The sequence below is a fragment of the Ischnura elegans genome, chromosome 8, assembly GCF_921293095.1.
Source record: "Ischnura elegans chromosome 8, ioIscEleg1.1, whole genome shotgun sequence".
Taxonomy (NCBI): domain Eukaryota; kingdom Metazoa; phylum Arthropoda; class Insecta; order Odonata; family Coenagrionidae; genus Ischnura; species Ischnura elegans.
This window is the reverse complement of record NC_060253.1, coordinates 36480959-36500016: the sequence shown is the minus strand read 5'-3', so window position 1 is coordinate 36500016 and position 19058 is coordinate 36480959. Positions and strand designations below refer to the sequence as shown.

At 36.4% G+C, this 19058-nt stretch overlaps 1 protein-coding gene across 1 annotated transcript; it reads right to left on the bottom strand.

Moving 5' to 3' along the window:
* Positions 1–4520: 4520 nt before the first annotated feature.
* Positions 4521–11331, bottom strand: LOC124163836. The gene is made up of 4 exons (XM_046540941.1): positions 10977–11331; positions 6440–6609; positions 5787–5942; positions 4521–4761 (listed from the first exon to the last, which is right to left on the bottom strand). The coding sequence occupies exons 1-4, from the start codon at positions 10984–10986 to the stop codon at positions 4612–4614; spliced, it is 486 nt and encodes a 161-aa protein (XP_046396897.1). The 5' UTR covers positions 10987–11331; the 3' UTR covers positions 4521–4611.
* Between the last annotated feature and the right edge of the window lie 7727 nt (positions 11332–19058).

Here is a 19058-nt window from a genome sequence, read left to right as displayed (position 1 = left end):
TATTATTTAGGTAAGTAATTTAGTTATTTCATAAATGCATATTTTTTTACTTAGCAGACAGCTCTCGTGTTATATATATTTTGCGATGGTGGAAAAAGGTCTAGCGCCGGCTTTGCGAGTGACACCTACGATTTGCGTACGCTACGGAAAATTCTGGGAATAAATAATACCTATTAACATATTTATAATTAGAAAGAAAGAGAGGATTGGATTAAAATAATTTTAAAAATAAATTTGCTTTATAACAATCAATTATATTTAATGTACCTATTGAATAACTTATTAAATATTTTCATGTAATTTTGTACGTATGTACTTACAGAGTTTTCAATTAAATTTTTTAAACAATTTACGACATAATTTAATTTTTTATATTCTTGTCACAATACGTAAGAAAAGAGGATGTGGATTCAAAGATCATCTAAGAAGTGAATCTCATTTTATTAAAAAATCCAGAAGCGATTACTTTGTCAAATGTGTGAAATTTAACGGATAATTTTATATTTTTCACGGCAGTTTGATATTTCGAAGCACTTGGAGACGCAAGAGCATGAAAGATATTTAAATACTTCTGCATCTTATTCCTCCAAAATACAGAAATTTTTAGTAAAAACAATTTATGGAGACGAAGAAAAGAAACTATAGCATTAGCAGAAGGATGTATTTCCATTCTATTTTTCATAGTCATTCCTTCAGATCTAAGGCCTGTACAGTACGTACATCACGAGTTATCAAATCGGTTTTACAGCGCACATGATACATAAGACCGTTCAAACAGCTGCTGTTTTGTTGCCCGCAGATGTGGAAAATATTGTCATTAAAATATATTTTTTTTCTACATTACACTGTGCGTCTTCAAATGCTGAAAGAATTTTGTGAAACTGCGGAAGCCGCATGTATAAGAAAATACTTGGTTACTGTAAAACGCGCTAGTTACCTCTTTCGTCAGCTGTAGATAGAATTTTTAAATTATACCACTATGTATTCCTACTTTCTATATCAGGTTTAATGTCCTAGAATTGTAGAAGAGAGTTTTGAAAAAGAATCCTCACATTTAGCTAGAGTTTAAAAACAATCGATCACCTTTTTTAAAATGCTATTGAAGTTATTGAGGGTGATAAAATTTTGGTAATCGAAGTAGCGAATGAAGTTTAAAATATCTTAATCAAAAGCGGTCAGAAAGTCAAAGCGGTCGACTAAAATTTCTGAGACCTTTGACCCCCATTATGACTTTCGGAGGTCAAAATAAATTGTTGTACGGATGAATGAACTGCGTAACTGACTTTGGCACCCTTCAAAACCTATGGTTTGACACGTTGGTTGTCATGATGGCCAGACATTTAACTCTATGACCTTTGACCCCCATTGAGACCTCGGTGGTCAACAAATCAACAATACGGATCTATTAACTGAAAAATCGTCTTTGGCACCCTTGAAAACATATGGTTCGAAACCTGGGTGCCACGATGGCCGAACGTTTACCTCTATGGCCTTTGACCTCCGTATTAACCTTGGAGGTCAATTAGTGAATAATACGGGTATTTCGACAATACCAATGACTTGGGTGCCCTATAAAATCCATGGATCGACACCTTTGTTGGTATGCTATTCTTTTTGCCACCCTTATGACCTTGACGGTGACCTTACTGGGTCAACGGTTGAATTTTCGTAAATTAAAGTGTTTTTTTCGGGTTCCTTAAGTCCGAAAACCCAAGAACTGACATTTTGGTCATTGAAATTTAGACATTTTTCAATCTCGATTTTTTTCATTAAAACCACATAAGGCAAATTAAAATTTTTGGTTTGGACACACATTGTGAGGTCAAAAGGTCAAAATTGTAAAATTTTGCTTACACTCAACAAAACTTAGGACCTTTCCCCATAAGTGTGCCAATTTTCATGAATATTGCTCGATGCAAAGTTACTAAAATTACGGGTCAAAATTGACACACGACCGTTGGGACAGTCTTAATATTCATTTTCTAGGAATGTCACCGTTAGGTTAATCTACTATTAATAAGTAATATTTCTAAAATAATTTTGCCTTTTTATGGACCCCTCCCTTCATCCTTTGTGAGATATCGTGGGATTTTGCTCCACGCCTTCTTTTTAATCTCACGTAGGATTTTTCAAAATGCGTATTTTCAGTGTAAATACGTTAATTTAGGCTTCATTGCGCTGGGCTTATAAATAAAACGATTTGTTTAATTATTTTTATTGAAGATTACCGAGATCGCAATAAACTGGTTTTTGCGGAAAAAAATTACGGGATACTTGCCAGGACCCCTTCTTTTTACCTAGAAGGGGTGAAGCCATGGTCTATGGGGAGGAAAGCCATGGTCTAGGGGGGGAAGCCATGTTCTAGGAGCGGGGGGGGGGGGGGAGGCAAGCGAAGTTGAGACATTTTAGCATGGAAAAGATGAATGAAACCAACACTATAAGAACATTATAACAGCGCTTTATTAGTTTATGAGATCATTTCCTTGAAGAAAAGGTTTTTTTTCAGTTACTTGACTTATACTAATATATTTTTCGTTGGTTTGAAGAAAATTTGTTGAATACTTTCGTTTCAATTTAGTACTGATTTTGCTTAAAGACTTTTGCGATTTTTGCTTCTAGGGAGACAGTTGCTCCCCCTGGCCTTCGCTGGGTACGCCCATGTTTACATATGACATTCTTAATCAATTTATTTAATGCGATCGCTTCTCGCTTTATCTTGATTTATTTAGCTTTTTGCGCACATTCAAGGCTATAAAATGTCTTAGTTCATCGTAAAAATATATTTATAATGTATATGTGTATAATCATTTTGCGTGCCCAATATCGTCACTTTTCAGCGACTTTGCAGCGAATGAGCGTTAAAATATCTCAAGCGCGCATACGGAATATCGTCTGCAGTCCCAACCGTGACGTCACGCTCCCTCATCCCACTCACTTCCCCGCCGTGCGATGTTGGCCACAGCGTTCCGCCCGAATGGCACGTCTACTTACTTAAATGGTCTAAGGAATTAATAAACTTTAGTGAGGAGTTTGTTCTAAATTGTCTACGTCACTACTTCATGAGTCGTTGTGCGCGCGATGCTAAATGGGATGCACAGCTGCAAATATGAGAAACGTTACGTCAGTAGTTCCCGTTGGTTTTGGGAACAACTGCAATGTCTTGGAAAGGCCATATCTAACTTATATTTTCGAAGTTACTAAATTTGGCGGGAATTTAGACGCTGTTAAGAGAGAAGTAAGTTCGCCCTCCGAGTATGTTAACGTAACGCAAGCTAAATAATATCGAATTGGAAGTATTAGTATTTATCGAAGCATTGTGAAATACTCCTTTTGGCTTTAGAAGAAGGAAAACGAAACGAGAATGACGTTTGAAGTAACGGAAGCAGCTGCGGATACATACAGGGGCGCCCGCCCCCCCTTGCCTAACATCAATTTTAACTTTTTTTATATTATAGGTTGGCATTGTCTAGTATGATGCTATATGCTTGTTATCAGTTTAAATACAACCATCTTAAACTTAATTGCATGTGACTTAATTATTTGTCCATCCCACAAAAGCAAATGCTGCTCAAGATATCTTTTACGCCCCCTCTTGAGTTTTTTCTGTATCCGCTACTGCACAGAAGCGGTTAATGACGCATTTAATTAATGCTCAGTGCAGACCTTTATTTAATGTATCCAATTTAAAGTTTACAGTGTGTTCTTGTTCTGGAAGCCATTATGACAGGTTGGATGGTTGCTCCGATCAGTGGCGCAGCGAGGGCGGGGGGTTTTGAGGGTTAAATGCCCCCAAGAGCTCAGAGAAATATTTAAGTTTAATCCATTTTATTTATTGGATATATATTACTAATAGAATAGAGTAAGAATTAATAAAATATCCCTCAGAAAGCCATAAAACTCACCATTTTGAACTCGTCCACAATTTATTAATCACGCACCTATCGCATAGCCCGGTGGGTATTCCATACCCCCGCACACCACGGCATTAGTTGCACCTAAACCTCCCCAACCTTAACTTCTGGCTGCACCCCTGGCTCCGATCATGGTACTGTATACACAACATAGTACTGTATTTAAAACATATACTATGTATACATAGTATATGTTTTAAATCTTATACCTTTTAACCGATGCTTTTACTTTTCCCAATAGTTCACCATATTATTTATAAATTTCTTCTAAGATGAGCCATGGGTTTTGCTAATTTAGTTTGAGAATCGCAGTCATTACCTTGAAAGCCTATGCAGCCAATTTGTGCTCTTCTCCAATTTCTTTGGCCTTACACCATCATGTCTGTTAATTGCATTGCTAGGTCATTTAAACAAGGAGCAAATTTTACCTTGATTATACATATTCCATATTTGTATGAGACAAAAATAGGAATATGTTCCATATTTTCCATTTTGCCCCCTTAGTTGGATGATTTCTTACAAATAATTAAACCTTAGAAGTAGGAATACTTGGTATGATAATTAAATCAGCCCCAAATTGCAATGATATTAATAAAAATTTATTCCAGTGATTATAAAAAATTTTTACAGACATCGATTCAGACAGTTAAATATAATATAAAGTAAAAATACATTTTATCAGAATGATTCGTAAACATTGTCAACTCATTTGAGCCCATTCAGGAAGAATGATCAGAAACCGGCAGACTTTGCGAGGAGGGCCACTCATGGAATCTTCCATCCGATTCGGAGTAACTGTTGAGGTTTCTGCTACTTCTTCCATTTCATTTCCCGGTAAACTCAGTAGGTGCTATGAAAAGTTCATGATAGCACAATCAAAGGAATTGCAATGGAAAACATATTATTTGCATTCAAGGAAAAAATATTAGACCAGCCACATAATATATGTTAGTAGGATCATTATGATAGGATATGATATAAAGATATCCTACTTCAAAAATTTCTATTCTAACTTTATTGGGAGTTTTTTTAGCATTAATTAATTGCTGACTCAGGGGAATTGGTGGGCATTAGGTTCCTTTACATACACTTTCTGAACTCTTTTTCCAGCCCAGAGGGATTTGTAATCCCCTTGTCCATTCAGACCCCATTTCCAAAATTACTTCCCAGAATCCTTATTGCTCCAGGCAAGGCAAGGCAGGAATGGCAAGGCAAAAAAGCCTGTTTGATCTGAGACTTCTGGTATGTAACTTTGTGGCTTTGAAATGATTCCCAATTCTTCTCATCAATATTGTGCTGTATATTATGTGTTATATAGATTACCACGTAGACCCTAATTTTACCATGGGTTGGATTTGACATATGATCTGAGCCAATTTTGCAAGTGCTTCTAAAAATTTCAAATTTTGCAATTTTTTTATATGTATTTGTATATAATATGCTATTCTTCTGGCCAAGGAAGATGTCAGATCATGCCAAAACAATTCCCCATCTAATTTGTCAGTGTTTTTTTTCTTTCTGCATGTGTAAGCTTGCCAACTTATTTATCCTTGTTTGCCGAGTATGTTTTGTTTGTTAAAATATTTTTAATAATTATAATCCACAAAATTTGAGTTGCATTGGCTCCATCACATACTCTGAATATTTAAGCGCAAATACCCTTCACAATTATTCTTTGTCTGCAAATAATTGCAATCCTATCTCCGATGGAATTCACTTTATGATCATCCAATATAGAATTATGTAATTAATATTGTAATGAAGGGTCTACTGTAATGAATTTGCTGATTTTGTAATTCATGAAATTAACTTAGCATATATTCTGAAGGCGGTGCATAGATTTAGCCCTGCTAATGAGAGTGTAACACTGCTTACCTTCGTCTGAACTTGAGGTTCCTCTTCCATGGGTGCCAGGCTCATAGTGTCTTGAATGGGTTCAGAGATCCGTTCTGCCATAGGTTTGCAGCTATTAACCATTTCATGTTGGTCTGAATCACTGTTGGAAGTGTCTACTTCTTCTATTTTGAATACCTTGATAATAATGAGCATGTAGATGGAAGGCAATTATTAATCATGACAATTAAAATATCATTATTTCAAAAAATTACACAAACAACTTGAACTTTGTAAAAGGAAGTTTCTAACAATAATGGTAAGGTCTTATAAATATAGTGCCATTACAATCAGCTCTGAAATTTCTTTAAATGAACCGAACCAACATCATAAGTCATTTTTAAATGTGAAAGACATCAATTTTATGCCACCAATATCACTGTAACATATCTACCCCAATTGTAAGATAAAATTGATATAATTTAAATATCATATTGAATGATAAAATTTGATTACTCTACAAGTGATGAAAATGTGGTGGGAAAAAATCATCAAAATTCAATATTACCACTAATAATGAGAAATTGCTGATACCAGTACACCCCAAAGGATTGTGTCATTATCAAATTTGATAATTTTGTGGTTCCATCAGCTATACAGCCTGTGCATTAATCTGGTTTACTTCAATTGCTTACGTCATTCCGAATCTTGGGCTTCTTTTCCAATGGTTCCAAGCTTTCACAGTCGTGAAAAATTTCAGAGTGGCATTCGGCTTCTGGTTCACAGTTTTTTTCTTCATCAGATTTGGCGATGGAAGGGCCTGTGTCATCTCCTCCAAATACTGTCACATAAAGTTTTCTCAGCCCTGTAAGTGAGTTATGATGATATTGCATTATTGATATGGACCTTGCTCTAAGTTGGAATCATGCCAGCAATGAAATCAATCACACGAGACCATCCAAAATATATATTTTTCTGTAAAACAGTTTAACTTTCTGTTACTTATTTAATTTATTTCAAGCTAAAAGTGAATAGTATTTGATGCTACTATATATCATGCTACCATGATGCTGTCCTGGACTGGCATCCAGAAAATATTCCACAAACAAGTTCTTGATGGGAGAGACATCCTATGATTTAATTAAATATTTGCAAAAAATGGTATAATCAGCTAGAATAAAGTAATGATGAATTGATTCTTTTAGATGAAGAATCTGAGGTCTAAAATAATAGTAACATGTACTAATCTGTTAATGAAGGATCATATTTTTAATAAATAATAATAATAATAATAATAATAGCAGACAGAAATAAGAAAATTGACAAAAAATTAGGCCCTTACAGCATAATCAGGTTGACCAGAGGTTTTCTGACTCCTGAGAAATGTTATTGCATGTTGTGGGTCAATAATGTTAACGTTAAAGGTATCAAATTCATTGTTGTAACAACATGGCTGTCAAATATGGTGACATTCGGACGTGGGAATTATAAGGCCCATGAATGACAATTAATGTATTTATGTAATGCCAGTGACACTTACATAATAATAATAATAATAATAATAATAATTTATTCGCTGAAGGCAATACAATTGCATAGCTTCGTCAAGTTACATTACATAAAGGATAAAACACAAACAAACAATGGCAATAGAACACAGTGTGTATGCAAATGACAATTAAAGATACATCAGGACAATATTTAATACATTAATTTACATTTAAGTTTTTCCTTACATACAACATAATTCATTTAAGTTTTTCTTTACATACAGCATAAAATTCATCAGTAGAATATAAAGGTTTTTGTATTAAAAATTTTTTTAGCTCAGTTTTGAATTTAAAAAAATTGTTGATTTTTTAAATATTTTGTGGGAGTGAATTGTGGAGTTTTGCTCCTTTGTGGTATGGACCCTCAGTATTTAGTGTGGTAGATCTAGTTTTGATGTGGATATCTAGGTTTGACCTGGTATGATGCTGGTGAATGTTGCAGTTTAACTCATATAAATTCATGTTATTTTTAACAAACATCGACCCCCTGTGTGTGTCAAATATGTCAGTGAGTGGTTTTGGGTTGATGCATGTAATCTTCAGATCAGTGGGTTGTATGTGAAAAGGGAAATAGATTGAGGTATGAAGTTTATGTAGTATTAGTATCCACACAGTGGTGTTTTAATGGGGATGACGGCTATCCCCTGCCGTAAATTCTGAAAAATTGAAAAGATGGTCAATTTTAAGGTTGCTCCCCAATATATGATTTTATTTCACGAGCTTTACAAGCAATATTTAAAAATAAATAAAGTACATTTTAAAGCCATTTGTCTAAGCATATCAGCCCTCAGAAACATTATCACAGTGAGATATTGCATACCACCCAAGAACCATGGCAAATTATCTAACCTCTCCCCCCATGACAACGACCTTAATCCAACCTTACATCCATGTGTGGTTTCTTCAGAGGCTGCAGGACCTCTAATAAAGTTGGCTTTGTTTTCTAATCTTGATAAAGCTGAGATTTGAAATTGTTGACCCTCTCCTACTGTACCTAACCCGCTGACGTGAATATTATGTTCATTAACCCTTTGGCTAGCAGTACCATTTCCTCAGAAGAAGCGACCAACAGTGGTCACGAAGCATAAGGTCTAAGCTAAGGAAGCATAATTACCTAACCACGAGGTAGGACACAAAAACTTTACTTTTATCATTAGAAGGAAATTCGTGAGATGAAGAATCAACAAAGAAATTCCAAAATCTCCATTCTTTTGGTGCTACCGTGTTGGTTGTTTCTTGATGACAACAGTTTAAAGATAATTGTAGAATATATTAAAGCTACTTGTCTAGGCAGTTGCATTATTGCTTACAATTAGAGTTAATGTATACCACATAGGTGCCACAAAAAGTAGGGAACTGTCCTTCATCCTTCCTCCTCCCCTCCTAAAATATCGATGGATGTAATCAAGCACCGTCGGGGAATAAGGGCAGGTTTTAACTCCACCCTCCCAGATTGCTCTGGAGGAGATATGGTAATGAGAGGAATTATTTCGTACTTTGTCATTTTCCCTGATGCATAATTTTTAAAAATTTTTTAATTCATGTTATCTTCTTTAAATTTTCAGGCTAAACAGCGTAGATGATGTGTACCTGTATCTCAGATATTAAAATGAATATTCTTTGGTACAAGTTTCTTCAAATGCAAAATAAGAGGCACAGTGGCGGGTCTGATAATATTAATAAAATATGTATTTATTGTTGATTTTTTATAGAGTTATAGAAAGAAGTACTCGGACCCATATTTTCCATTATGCGATCCATCGCCAAGTTTTTAAAATATTCGACGGCCTTGATTTTCCAGCAGTCAGACTTTCGCAGATGAGTTGATGATGTCATTAAATTTTTTCCGTGCCGGTGACCGTTTCTCTTCAACTCCTCGGACCTGTTATTTGACCTCGCACGGATCATTGCTGTTTACTCTTTTGTGTGCGTGTATTTACGTCCTCCCTCAATGAAAGATTCTCCCTGAACGAGTGAATTTACAACCGAAGCTCTGATGATGTCACCAACTGACGGACGGTGGGTGGTAACTTTCAGTGGCGTAACTAGGAATATGCTTTGGGGGGGAGGGGGGGGGGAAGAGAGGGGATGAGGAAGGACGACCTCCCACCCCCCTTTAAGGAAAATTTTGGAAAAATGACGTGCCTGCAAAATACATTTTACATAATTTTAGCACTTAAAATTTAGGTTTCATTAAAATGTTACGTTAAAATTTACTACAAGTCAAAACTAGACAAATTTTTTGAACATATATTTATTTCTCTGAGGCTTTGGGGGGGGGGGGTCTATCCCCCTACTCCCCCCCCCCCCCATAGTTATGCCACTCATGGTAACTTTCACGTTTTATTACTTAAAACTTCCGAGAGAATGGTTGACTAAGAGGAGATTTTATTTCGTACAAACTTATCCTCACTTCCATCTACCGATTTTTATGAAAGAATTGCGATTTCCGGATTGACTGTCAAATATTGAAAATTATTTTAATCAAATGCATTCTAAAAATTCGTAGCTCAAGATATAAAAGAGTGAAACTTTCAGCAAAAATTAGCCGAAGTGATGCGTTCTCTTTCATATACCTCTTTTGAGTTAGCTCTCCCCCAAAATGAATGGAACAGAGATAGAAACCCTTCTGAAATTTTATTTCAGACTACGTAATATTACAGGTCGGACCAATCTCGCTTCAAACATTCACAGTAAAATACATACGCCCAGCATCATGGCCAGAGCCGTACATAAGGGTGGGGGGGAAGGGGCCCGCATGCCCCCAAAAATGAAATTTTTAGCATTATAGCTATCTATGGTCAGTTACTCAGAGATATCATAGTGCCTCGCTAATCCATCTGCTAGTACTATCACATTTTCTTATTATTTCTTTCTCTTTTAGTAAGAGTAAATTAATACCACTAAGTGTGCCAATATAAATTTATGTCCGCATTGCATTTCTTGCCCCACCCCCATTAGCATAGTCAATATAGACCGTTGGCAATTACACGGACAAAGTCGCCGTTTTTCATAAGACCGATCATCTCTTGTGGAAATAGCATGTGCTAACTACTACGGGAGAAGTAAGGCATTTAGGGTGCTTAAAGATGAATGGGAAAAATAAATTACATAAAAAAATAATTACGCTGCATGCATGTTGGATTTCATCCCAACAGTCCTGAACCCAACAGCAATATAGGAGACCTAATCAGCAGTGGCGTCGCGAGGGGGGTGGTCCAGGGGGTCCGGACCCCCCCCACCCCCCCAAAATATAAAAGCACAGTTACTTAAAATATTGAAAAAGCATGAATTTAAAAAAAAGATTTCTTTGACAAATGAAAGTTTTTCAATTATGAAAAGTATTTAAATTAGTTAAAAACCTCTATTTAGTTCCGGTTTTCAGATATTTTCCCCCTGGTTTTGGACCCCCCTGAACGAAATTCCTGGCAACCCCACTGATTAGCGGCAATTTTTGGTGACTCAATGACGGAAGTGCATGCTGGAAAGTTACATTTCAGTATTGATGTGGACGAATTTATAAATTTAAAAAAGCATATTCTAATTTGTAACGACGAGAGACAAGTTTAAGCGAGTGATCATAATTCCCTTCTTGGCTTTACGGACATGTTTTGTACGTTTTCACGGTAGGATTATTAATAATCCTACCGCTAAAATTTTACCCCGTAAACGTTTAACTTACAAGAAGTCATGGTTCCACTCTTGGTATGAGCTCCTTCCACAGGATTTGCCAAGGGTTGAGAAGTACGGGAAAATAGCCGTCGAAGAGAGTGAGCAAATACAAATCTCGAGACACATTCGCTTCCCAGCACAGACACCTTTTTACTGCCGTTTCTCTTTCACGTCGAGTAGTTCGTTAATGCCGCATAGGGTCTATCGGAGGAAGCCCAAGACATTTTGAGCAATTCGAAACAAATTGTATACTTAGTTGCCACATCCATTTCATCCCGTCTCACTTCCAGCGAGCAGAAAGTATAAAATGACACCGAAGGACTCTCCTCCCCTTCTGCCCGGACGAAGCTCCGCGGAACGCTAGAACCAAGACCATGAGCTTGATCATTTTTTGTTCTTTTTAGCCACAGTTCCCGGCCGTATTGCTGTCTTTTGTGTGGTTCTGGAGTTCGATCATATACTCGTGCATTACAGTTTACAATCACGTATTATTGATATTTATATATTTTTTATATATTTTTGTAATAAGGGGTCGTGAAGCATAAATTTTGAATTATTGATATTTGTAGTCATGGCATTGCATTAAGGTTGGCGTTACTATTGTTAGGAATTTTAGCGATAGGTTGCTAAGCTTTAGATCCCAAAGGATAGAAGAAAGTTATAGAATTTGTTTTTTGGTTTTGAAAACGAATTAGCGAATTTTATTTTGTGCACTTTTCATAAACGTTAGAATGGAAAGTTTCGAACCTTTTTGGAACGCAATAACCACGGACGTTATCGTTCACAATTAAAGCAGTCATAGCTTCATTATGACTCTCGAAAGTTGATCATTAATAATATAGGCATTGTAATTTACCTTTTTTATGATGCTCTGCATTAATTCTAACATCTTCCATGATTTTTTTGAAACCCAATTTTTTTCTACGTAAAAAATGATGGACGAGAAAGAAAAATAGCAAGTTTTTTTTACAGTGGTAAATAGTAAAAACAAAATTGAAAATAATTTAAAAAATATTTCTAGTATCTGAAAGACGTGAATGCATATATGGTGGTCATCAGGGGTGAAAGGGGACATTTCATCTTGGAATGTCGAAGGTTTATACATTAGACCTTGGTTAATATTTGTCTGTTATCTCAATTATGACAATTTTACCTCTGTATTTTCTCAGATTCATTTTTTTGTATCGAGAACCAAGAAAAGGTTGAAGACCGTGGCGTAACTATGGGGGGGATTAGGGGATGTATCCTCCCCCCCCCCCCCCAAAGTTTCGGAGAAATCAAAAATATATTTTAAAATCTTGTCTGGATTTGATATATAATAACTTCATCTTCTTAAAGTTGAATTTTGTATGCCAAAATGATGTAAAATGCATATTCAGGCATGTTATTTTTCAAAATTTTTCCTAACATCCCTGTTTTCTGGGGGGCTAGCCCCCATTAACCCCTCTCATCCCCTCCAAGGCATATTCCTAGTTACGCCACTGGTTGAAGAAGTCAATTCTCTGTATCATTAAATTTTCAAAATGATACTGTGACTCGTGGGCGCTTCGAGGATCAAAAAGTGATTAGCTTAGCAGATGGACAAGGCACTTGAAGGAAACGGGAGAGATATATTACAACTCACACTTTTGAAGCGTGAGTATATTAAGAGAAAATCTGCCAACGTTATTTTCGCTATAGAGATTTTCACTATAGTTTCTTTTACATTTTTCTCAAGTTCCAAATGATGAGTTGTCAAAGGAACTATTCCTTTCTTTTCAAGCTCTAATTTATGTCTTACCTCTTCACATTTGTGAATGTATGCTTTAAATATGTTCACGATTACTTTTTAAAAAATGTCACAACAATTGAAGGTACTTAGCCAAGTAGCATCGAGCTTTACGTCTACCAGCCGGAATTTTCGTCTCTCGAGTTAGCAAACGCGACGCGATGCGAGGCAGTACCTAACGGGGTATCCATTAATTACGTGAGGCGTTTAGGGGGATAGGGGGGCCGAGGCGATTACACTCGATCTCGCATGAGGGGGAGGGGGATCCAGGCAAGTACCACGTAATATTTTTTCCGCTGGAAATAGTGTGAAATTGCGGTATTAGAAATCTTAAATAATAGTCTTAAATAATCTCAAGTAAAAATAATCAAACAAATTGTTTTTTTTATAAATCCAAAGCAATAATGCTAAGATTAACGTATTTATAAAGTAAATATGCATTTTGAACAGTCTCTCGTGAAATTATAGTGGGAGGGGGTCGAGCCAAATCTGACGATATCTCACTAAGAAGGGATGAGGAACTCAAAATTCGCCAAAATCACCTCACGTAATTAACAGTCGCCCCCTAATCCGTGGATCTGTGTCCGGGAAGGAGGAGCGTCCCAATCAGTGACGTAGCGTCGAGGGAGGTGGACCCGGGGGTCCGAACTCCCCAGCCCCCCCGAAATATATGAACACAATCACTTTGCTTCATAAAAGAATACAAAATATGTATTGAAAAATCGTGAATTTATAAAAGATTTATTTGAAAAATGAAGTTTTTCGATTATGAAAAGTATTAAAATTTGTTTAAAATCATCCATTAGTACCATGTTTTTTCAAACATTTCCCCCCCCCCTGGTTTTGGACCCCCTCAACAAAATTCCTGGATACGCCACTGGTCCTGACGACTGGCGTCCACAGTGGGCGCCTTTACCGCGCACGGCAAAATCGAATGCGCTTTCGGCATGGTCATCCAATGTGAGGCTTGTACCGAGCTGTCTACTGTCGGCGTCAAAATGATGTGCCGCTGTACTTTGCAAATTTATATCAGGACTTCAGTGCATGCCACAATAATGAATAATGCTTCATTTTAAAGGAAATTTCATTCTCAATTCTATTTATTATTTATTTTATGAAAAAGTTAAAAATGTAGACACGCGAGTGCAATTAAGGACTCCGCGCACCATAAAATTAGCCGTTTTGTCAACTTCATGAACTTTGTGACTCAACCTTTGGGAAAATTACTACCTACGTCTACAACGTTCAACATGGTTCATCTTCCACAATAAGTTTCAAAAATTAATTTAACAAAACAATTTAGCTTAAAAAAATTATCAAAAATTAATTTAAATTAATAAATACCTTTTGCGTATTTTTAGAACGCATGTTTTGTTGTAAAATAACGAAAATATTAAAACCCTATCTAGTCCTATAGTTTACCCCGAAACAAAAAATAAAATTGATAGAAACACTTCTTAATTTATTTGCAATTTTTCTATGATCCATAATCTATAAAAATATTGATACTTGTGAATGTCAATAACTTATATTAATGCCATGTTGCCAAACGGGGCCGCGCCGGGTCACTGCTGGTTGGAAGCAAAGTTTCGCGCGCAAGTCGTGGCAACGCAGCTTTAAACAAATATAAAATAAATTAGAATTGAGAATTAAATTTCCTTTAAAATGACATATTACTCATTAGTTTGGCATGCACTGAGTCCAGATATAAATTTGCAAAGTACAGCGGCACATCATTTTGACGCCGACAGTAGACAGCTCGGTACAAACCTCACATTGGATGACCATGCCGAAAGCGCATTCGATTTTGCCGTACCGGTGAGTCCATCCATAGCCACCAGGTGGCTACAGCCCATCACTCACCTCAACCAGCCAGTTTACAACAAATAAATTTAAATGGCGCATATGTATCGTTGTCGGTTTTAGTGTTGTTTGTATGTAGAGGAAGCTTAAAACTAATGATTTGGCATTATCACAGGAACAATTAATTAGAAAAGAATGCAAATTAATGCAGTCATAATTATTTTTTGCAATGTTTTGATTTTTAATTTATGTGCATATATTTTTTATTTTTAATCAAACTGGCATTTTCGTTTGTTTATCTTTTTATTTTAAAATAAATTTTCTGCGGCGAAGTAAGTGATTCTTTTCTTATTTTTTGCATTTTTTTCTTTTTTACAATTTGAAATAAAACTTTGATAGGTGGTATCCTATGATTAGAATAAGGTCAACACATAGGAAAGACTAATTTGTTAATGGGCAGTTTATTTACTTGTCTCTTTCGATCATTATGATCGAGGAACAGAGAAATTTTCGAATGGTTAAACTTTTTGGCGCTCCACATGTTAATAATTAGTAATATCTTTTGGGTTATCGCGCGTCTTGAAGTTATAGCCAACGTTTCCTCTCTTTTACGTGAGACCTCTACAAGGCTTATGTGCCTCGGAGCCCATGAAATGTTGATGAAACAGAAATGATGAAAGTTGTAAACTCTATACATCCTGATGATTTCAGGATGATTGTGTAAGTTTAGAATGAGTAACGTTATACCAAAAAAGAAAATTTTCGACCAGTAGAGAGGAAGGTCCTCTTCAGCCTGGCTCTTTCGTAGTTTGCTGACCGATATTTCTTGGTGCAGCTGTTGCTCCTATCACCAATCTAATCTATTCATATCGCCCAAACAAGGCTGCGAGCGACGCAAAAGTACTCCTTCCAATACCAATCCTTTCTTCTTTGTGCCCGAGAGGTTCCCAATCCATGCAAGTCGGAGGACCACGCAAAATTAGCAGTGTCAGAACACAAATTCCTTAACTTCTTTTAGTAGTGCAATATTACTCTGTCTGTTTCTCTACTACAATTTATTATTTACATTTTCATTTCTATTACAATTTTTTGTTTTGGTTACGAATATATATATTAGAAATTTTGAGGAAACAAAATTGATATAAGTGTTATTTGACTATAATGTCTTCTGTTAACGGCGTTCCGGCATTATGACACCACTCCACTCAGCTAGATATTATATATAGCATTTACCACCCTCACCTTCCAGTACAAGTATCTATCTCTCTCGCAGGGGCGGTCTGGGGTGATTGAGGGCCCTCGGCTGGGGCTCATGATGGGGCCCTCCTTTCCGGGGGATTCAGGATTCAGGGGTCCTCCTTGCGGAAAATTTCAGGAAATTGCTTGCCCGGAAATGGATTTTGGCGCTACTCTGTCCCTTAAAAAGTGGGTAAAGGCTAACAAAAAATAGCAATTTTGTAAGAAAACATACTACGGAAAGTGAGAATTTTACAGCTTATAAAATTTAATAATGTATTATGGTTCTATTATATATTTAGTGAATTTGCTCCTTGAGACTATACTGATTAGGGTGGGACGAAAAAAGGTTTTTTTTCCTGATAAAATTTGCCCTGTGTGGGAAAGTTGCGAAATGATATAAGGATCTCGCACACAAAATTTTTTTCTAATCGGATAATATTAACCACTGCCGCCCGAGCTCTAAAGTTTAAAATTTTGCGAAAAATCAGGCTGATTTCAGAATAAAACGGCTATGAAGACGAATTTTATGAAAATATGGCATAATGGATAATATCAAAGAGTGATACATGTTTATAGTTTATGAAAATGAAATTTGAAGTTTTTTTGACAAAATCTATGGTTAAAAAATGTCTATGAATTAACAACAAAATTAGAGTATAGACTACCCGCACAACACAACTCATTTTTGCCTACATTTCTAAAACTCCATTTTGGGGGCTAAATTGCAGGTAAAATAATATTTATTTCGATTGAATTTCATTTCTTATCAAATAAGTCATCATATGGTAGTAAATAATCCCACAAAAAGTAATTTTAAGGTAAATTATTTGAAATTAGCATCAATCATAATGACGAATAACGTACCTGTGGAGCTATTTTCAACAAGAAATTCAGCCAAGGCTGAGAAAAAACAGAACCTGAACACCAAGCATTTCACTAAGTAGCTCTCTGCTAGTTTCGTAAAGAAACTACCCAGAACTCACCACGAGGAAGAGGCTACCATCGAGTTCCACCCGTGTCCCCCAACCAACCTTACAAAGGGTTACGGGAGGATTGACGCAATGGTTAGAATAGAGGGAAAGCGTACCAGGTGTGGAGTGAAGTGCGTGATATTTGTTGCACCCGAAAATTTCATGGGTAATGATTTGCCCACTTATGAAGAGATGATGAAAATGTTTTTGTACTCTCGGTACATTGAAGAAGAAAGTTAAAATACCATTATTTCTCTGTCGGGAATCGCGGAGACAGTGGCTTATGACATTGAAGGCATTTGGCATAGATCCTCTATCCCAGTTGTTGGATATAGGCAAATTGTGTGACAAATTATTCAATATCATGGAAATAATCGCTATATAATATCACACAGGGCAAATTTAATCAGGAAAAAAACCTTTTTTCGGCCCACCCTAATACTAATGTCTAAAATAACTTTATATTACCTTTTCGAATAATCCTTTCAATGAAGCATCAGGTTTTATTTCATTTTCTGACACCTTTATTTTATTAACTTTTTATATAATATTTTACACTGATTATGTTGTAAATATAACAACTAATGAAAGCGTAGAATTTTATAATAGCAAAAAAACTTTAGTTCAAGTAATATGAGTATTTTTTATTATACCTTACATGTATGCTTCACGATATACACGAGCGTTTTGGGGGTCCCCTAAGCTCGGGAACTTCGGCGATTGCCGACCTGGCAAGACCGCCCCTGTCCTCTCAGCTGGTTATATTCTTGTCTTTTTTCCATGTCATTTGCCATTTCCAACTAACTCTGTCATCTTGGAATTCTTCAGGACGTACAGAGTAGACCTTTGCCGACATTTGCTGTAACCCACACATAGAGACGCCACTGAACGGAACATAAAATTTAATTCTTGGTACTGGTATATATTTTAGTGGGTGGATTAAATCAGTGCCAAGCTGTTTCCAGTTACGATATTCTGACAAGAATATACATCAATAATTAGAGCCATTTTTCACAAAAATTAATTAGGCCAATGGAATCTTCCTTTCAGGATCAAAATCATAATTTGGCAACGATTTCGGTGGATGGAATGGAAGGATAATTTACAGTCTTCATAATTTAGACATTCTGCCATAATTTAAAATAAAAAAAACGCGAAAATTACCGCCCACATTTCATGAGTTGGTGACATCAGTATAATTGCGGCCGGGGTGCTTGGGTGGCATGTGGGTTGCCTACATCATTATTTTTTCAATAGGGTGGCTTCCTATTTTTTTATTGCCTAAATCGAAAGATTATTACTCCTGGAGTAAGTATTTCACGCTTGTAGATCTTATAATGACGATATCTATTTTTCGCGATTGAATGAAAAGTGAAAATTTTCAAGCGCGCGAAAACGCGACGGCTAAGTATGAATGCTGGGAAATCCCGTGTGACGTCATTCTGGTTCCCGCTGTCGCCGTGTGAGGTGACCTTGGGGCGAGGCTTTGAGCGCTGATACGATGCAGGCTGCTAGCAGGTAGCAGAGCACCCTGCTAGGAGGTAGCGCTTGGATTAAATAAGGATTATTAATACCTTATCAAACGAAGGAAACTTTCCGACCATAGACAGTTTTAAGAGGTGATTAATAAGACATATTTCCCTGATCTCTGTGCCTCATGCATGCATTGGTAATCTCAGACGATGTAAAACTCCTATCTACTCGTATAGAAACTCGGTCCCTGATACGTCACGTGGAGTGGCATCGCATGGGCGCCAATCTGGCCTTTTTCAAATGCCATTCGTCTGAACTGGGATTTCTAAAACCAAATAATTTGTATATTACGAATACACTAATGGTGGGTAACGAATCTCAATCAATGCCTTTTGTTTTCTTTGATGAAGGAAACTACCCTATTCCCAAGCATTGGTAAACCATAAGTTTCATTGAATGAACAATAAACTACATTAGCATGATTCTGAAATTTGTAGTCATTGCCGGTTTTTACCGAAACGGCCGTAGTTATTATGGCTTGATATCCGTAGGTGTTTGTTTTCGAAATCCGCCTGATTTTTCGACAACATTTTCATCAGTGGCGGAAATAGTTAATATTATCCGATTTTGCGAAAATTTAGCATTCTATACCCTTATCTCAGTCTAATAATAATCCAATTAAGTAAAATTAATTAAACTTAAAAATTTCTCTGAGCTCTGGGGGGGAGGGGGATTTTAACCCCCGAAACCCCCCTTCGCTGAGCCACTGGTCGGTGGCGTCATCAACTTAACTGCGAAAGGGAATGCAAGACGAGGAATAGCTCGAGAAATAGGCCAC

Excerpts from the sequence above, each read along its gene's own strand:
- LOC124163836 (XM_046540941.1), bottom strand. Across the intron at positions 5,943-6,439 it reads AGCCCAAGATTCGGAATGAC|GTATTCAAAATAGAAGAAGT; the intron begins GTAAGCAATTGA and ends ATTATTATCAAG. Across the intron at positions 4,762-5,786 it reads AACCTCAAGTTCAGACGAAG|CACCTACTGAGTTTACCGGG; the intron begins GTAAGCAGTGTT and ends AACTTTTCATAG.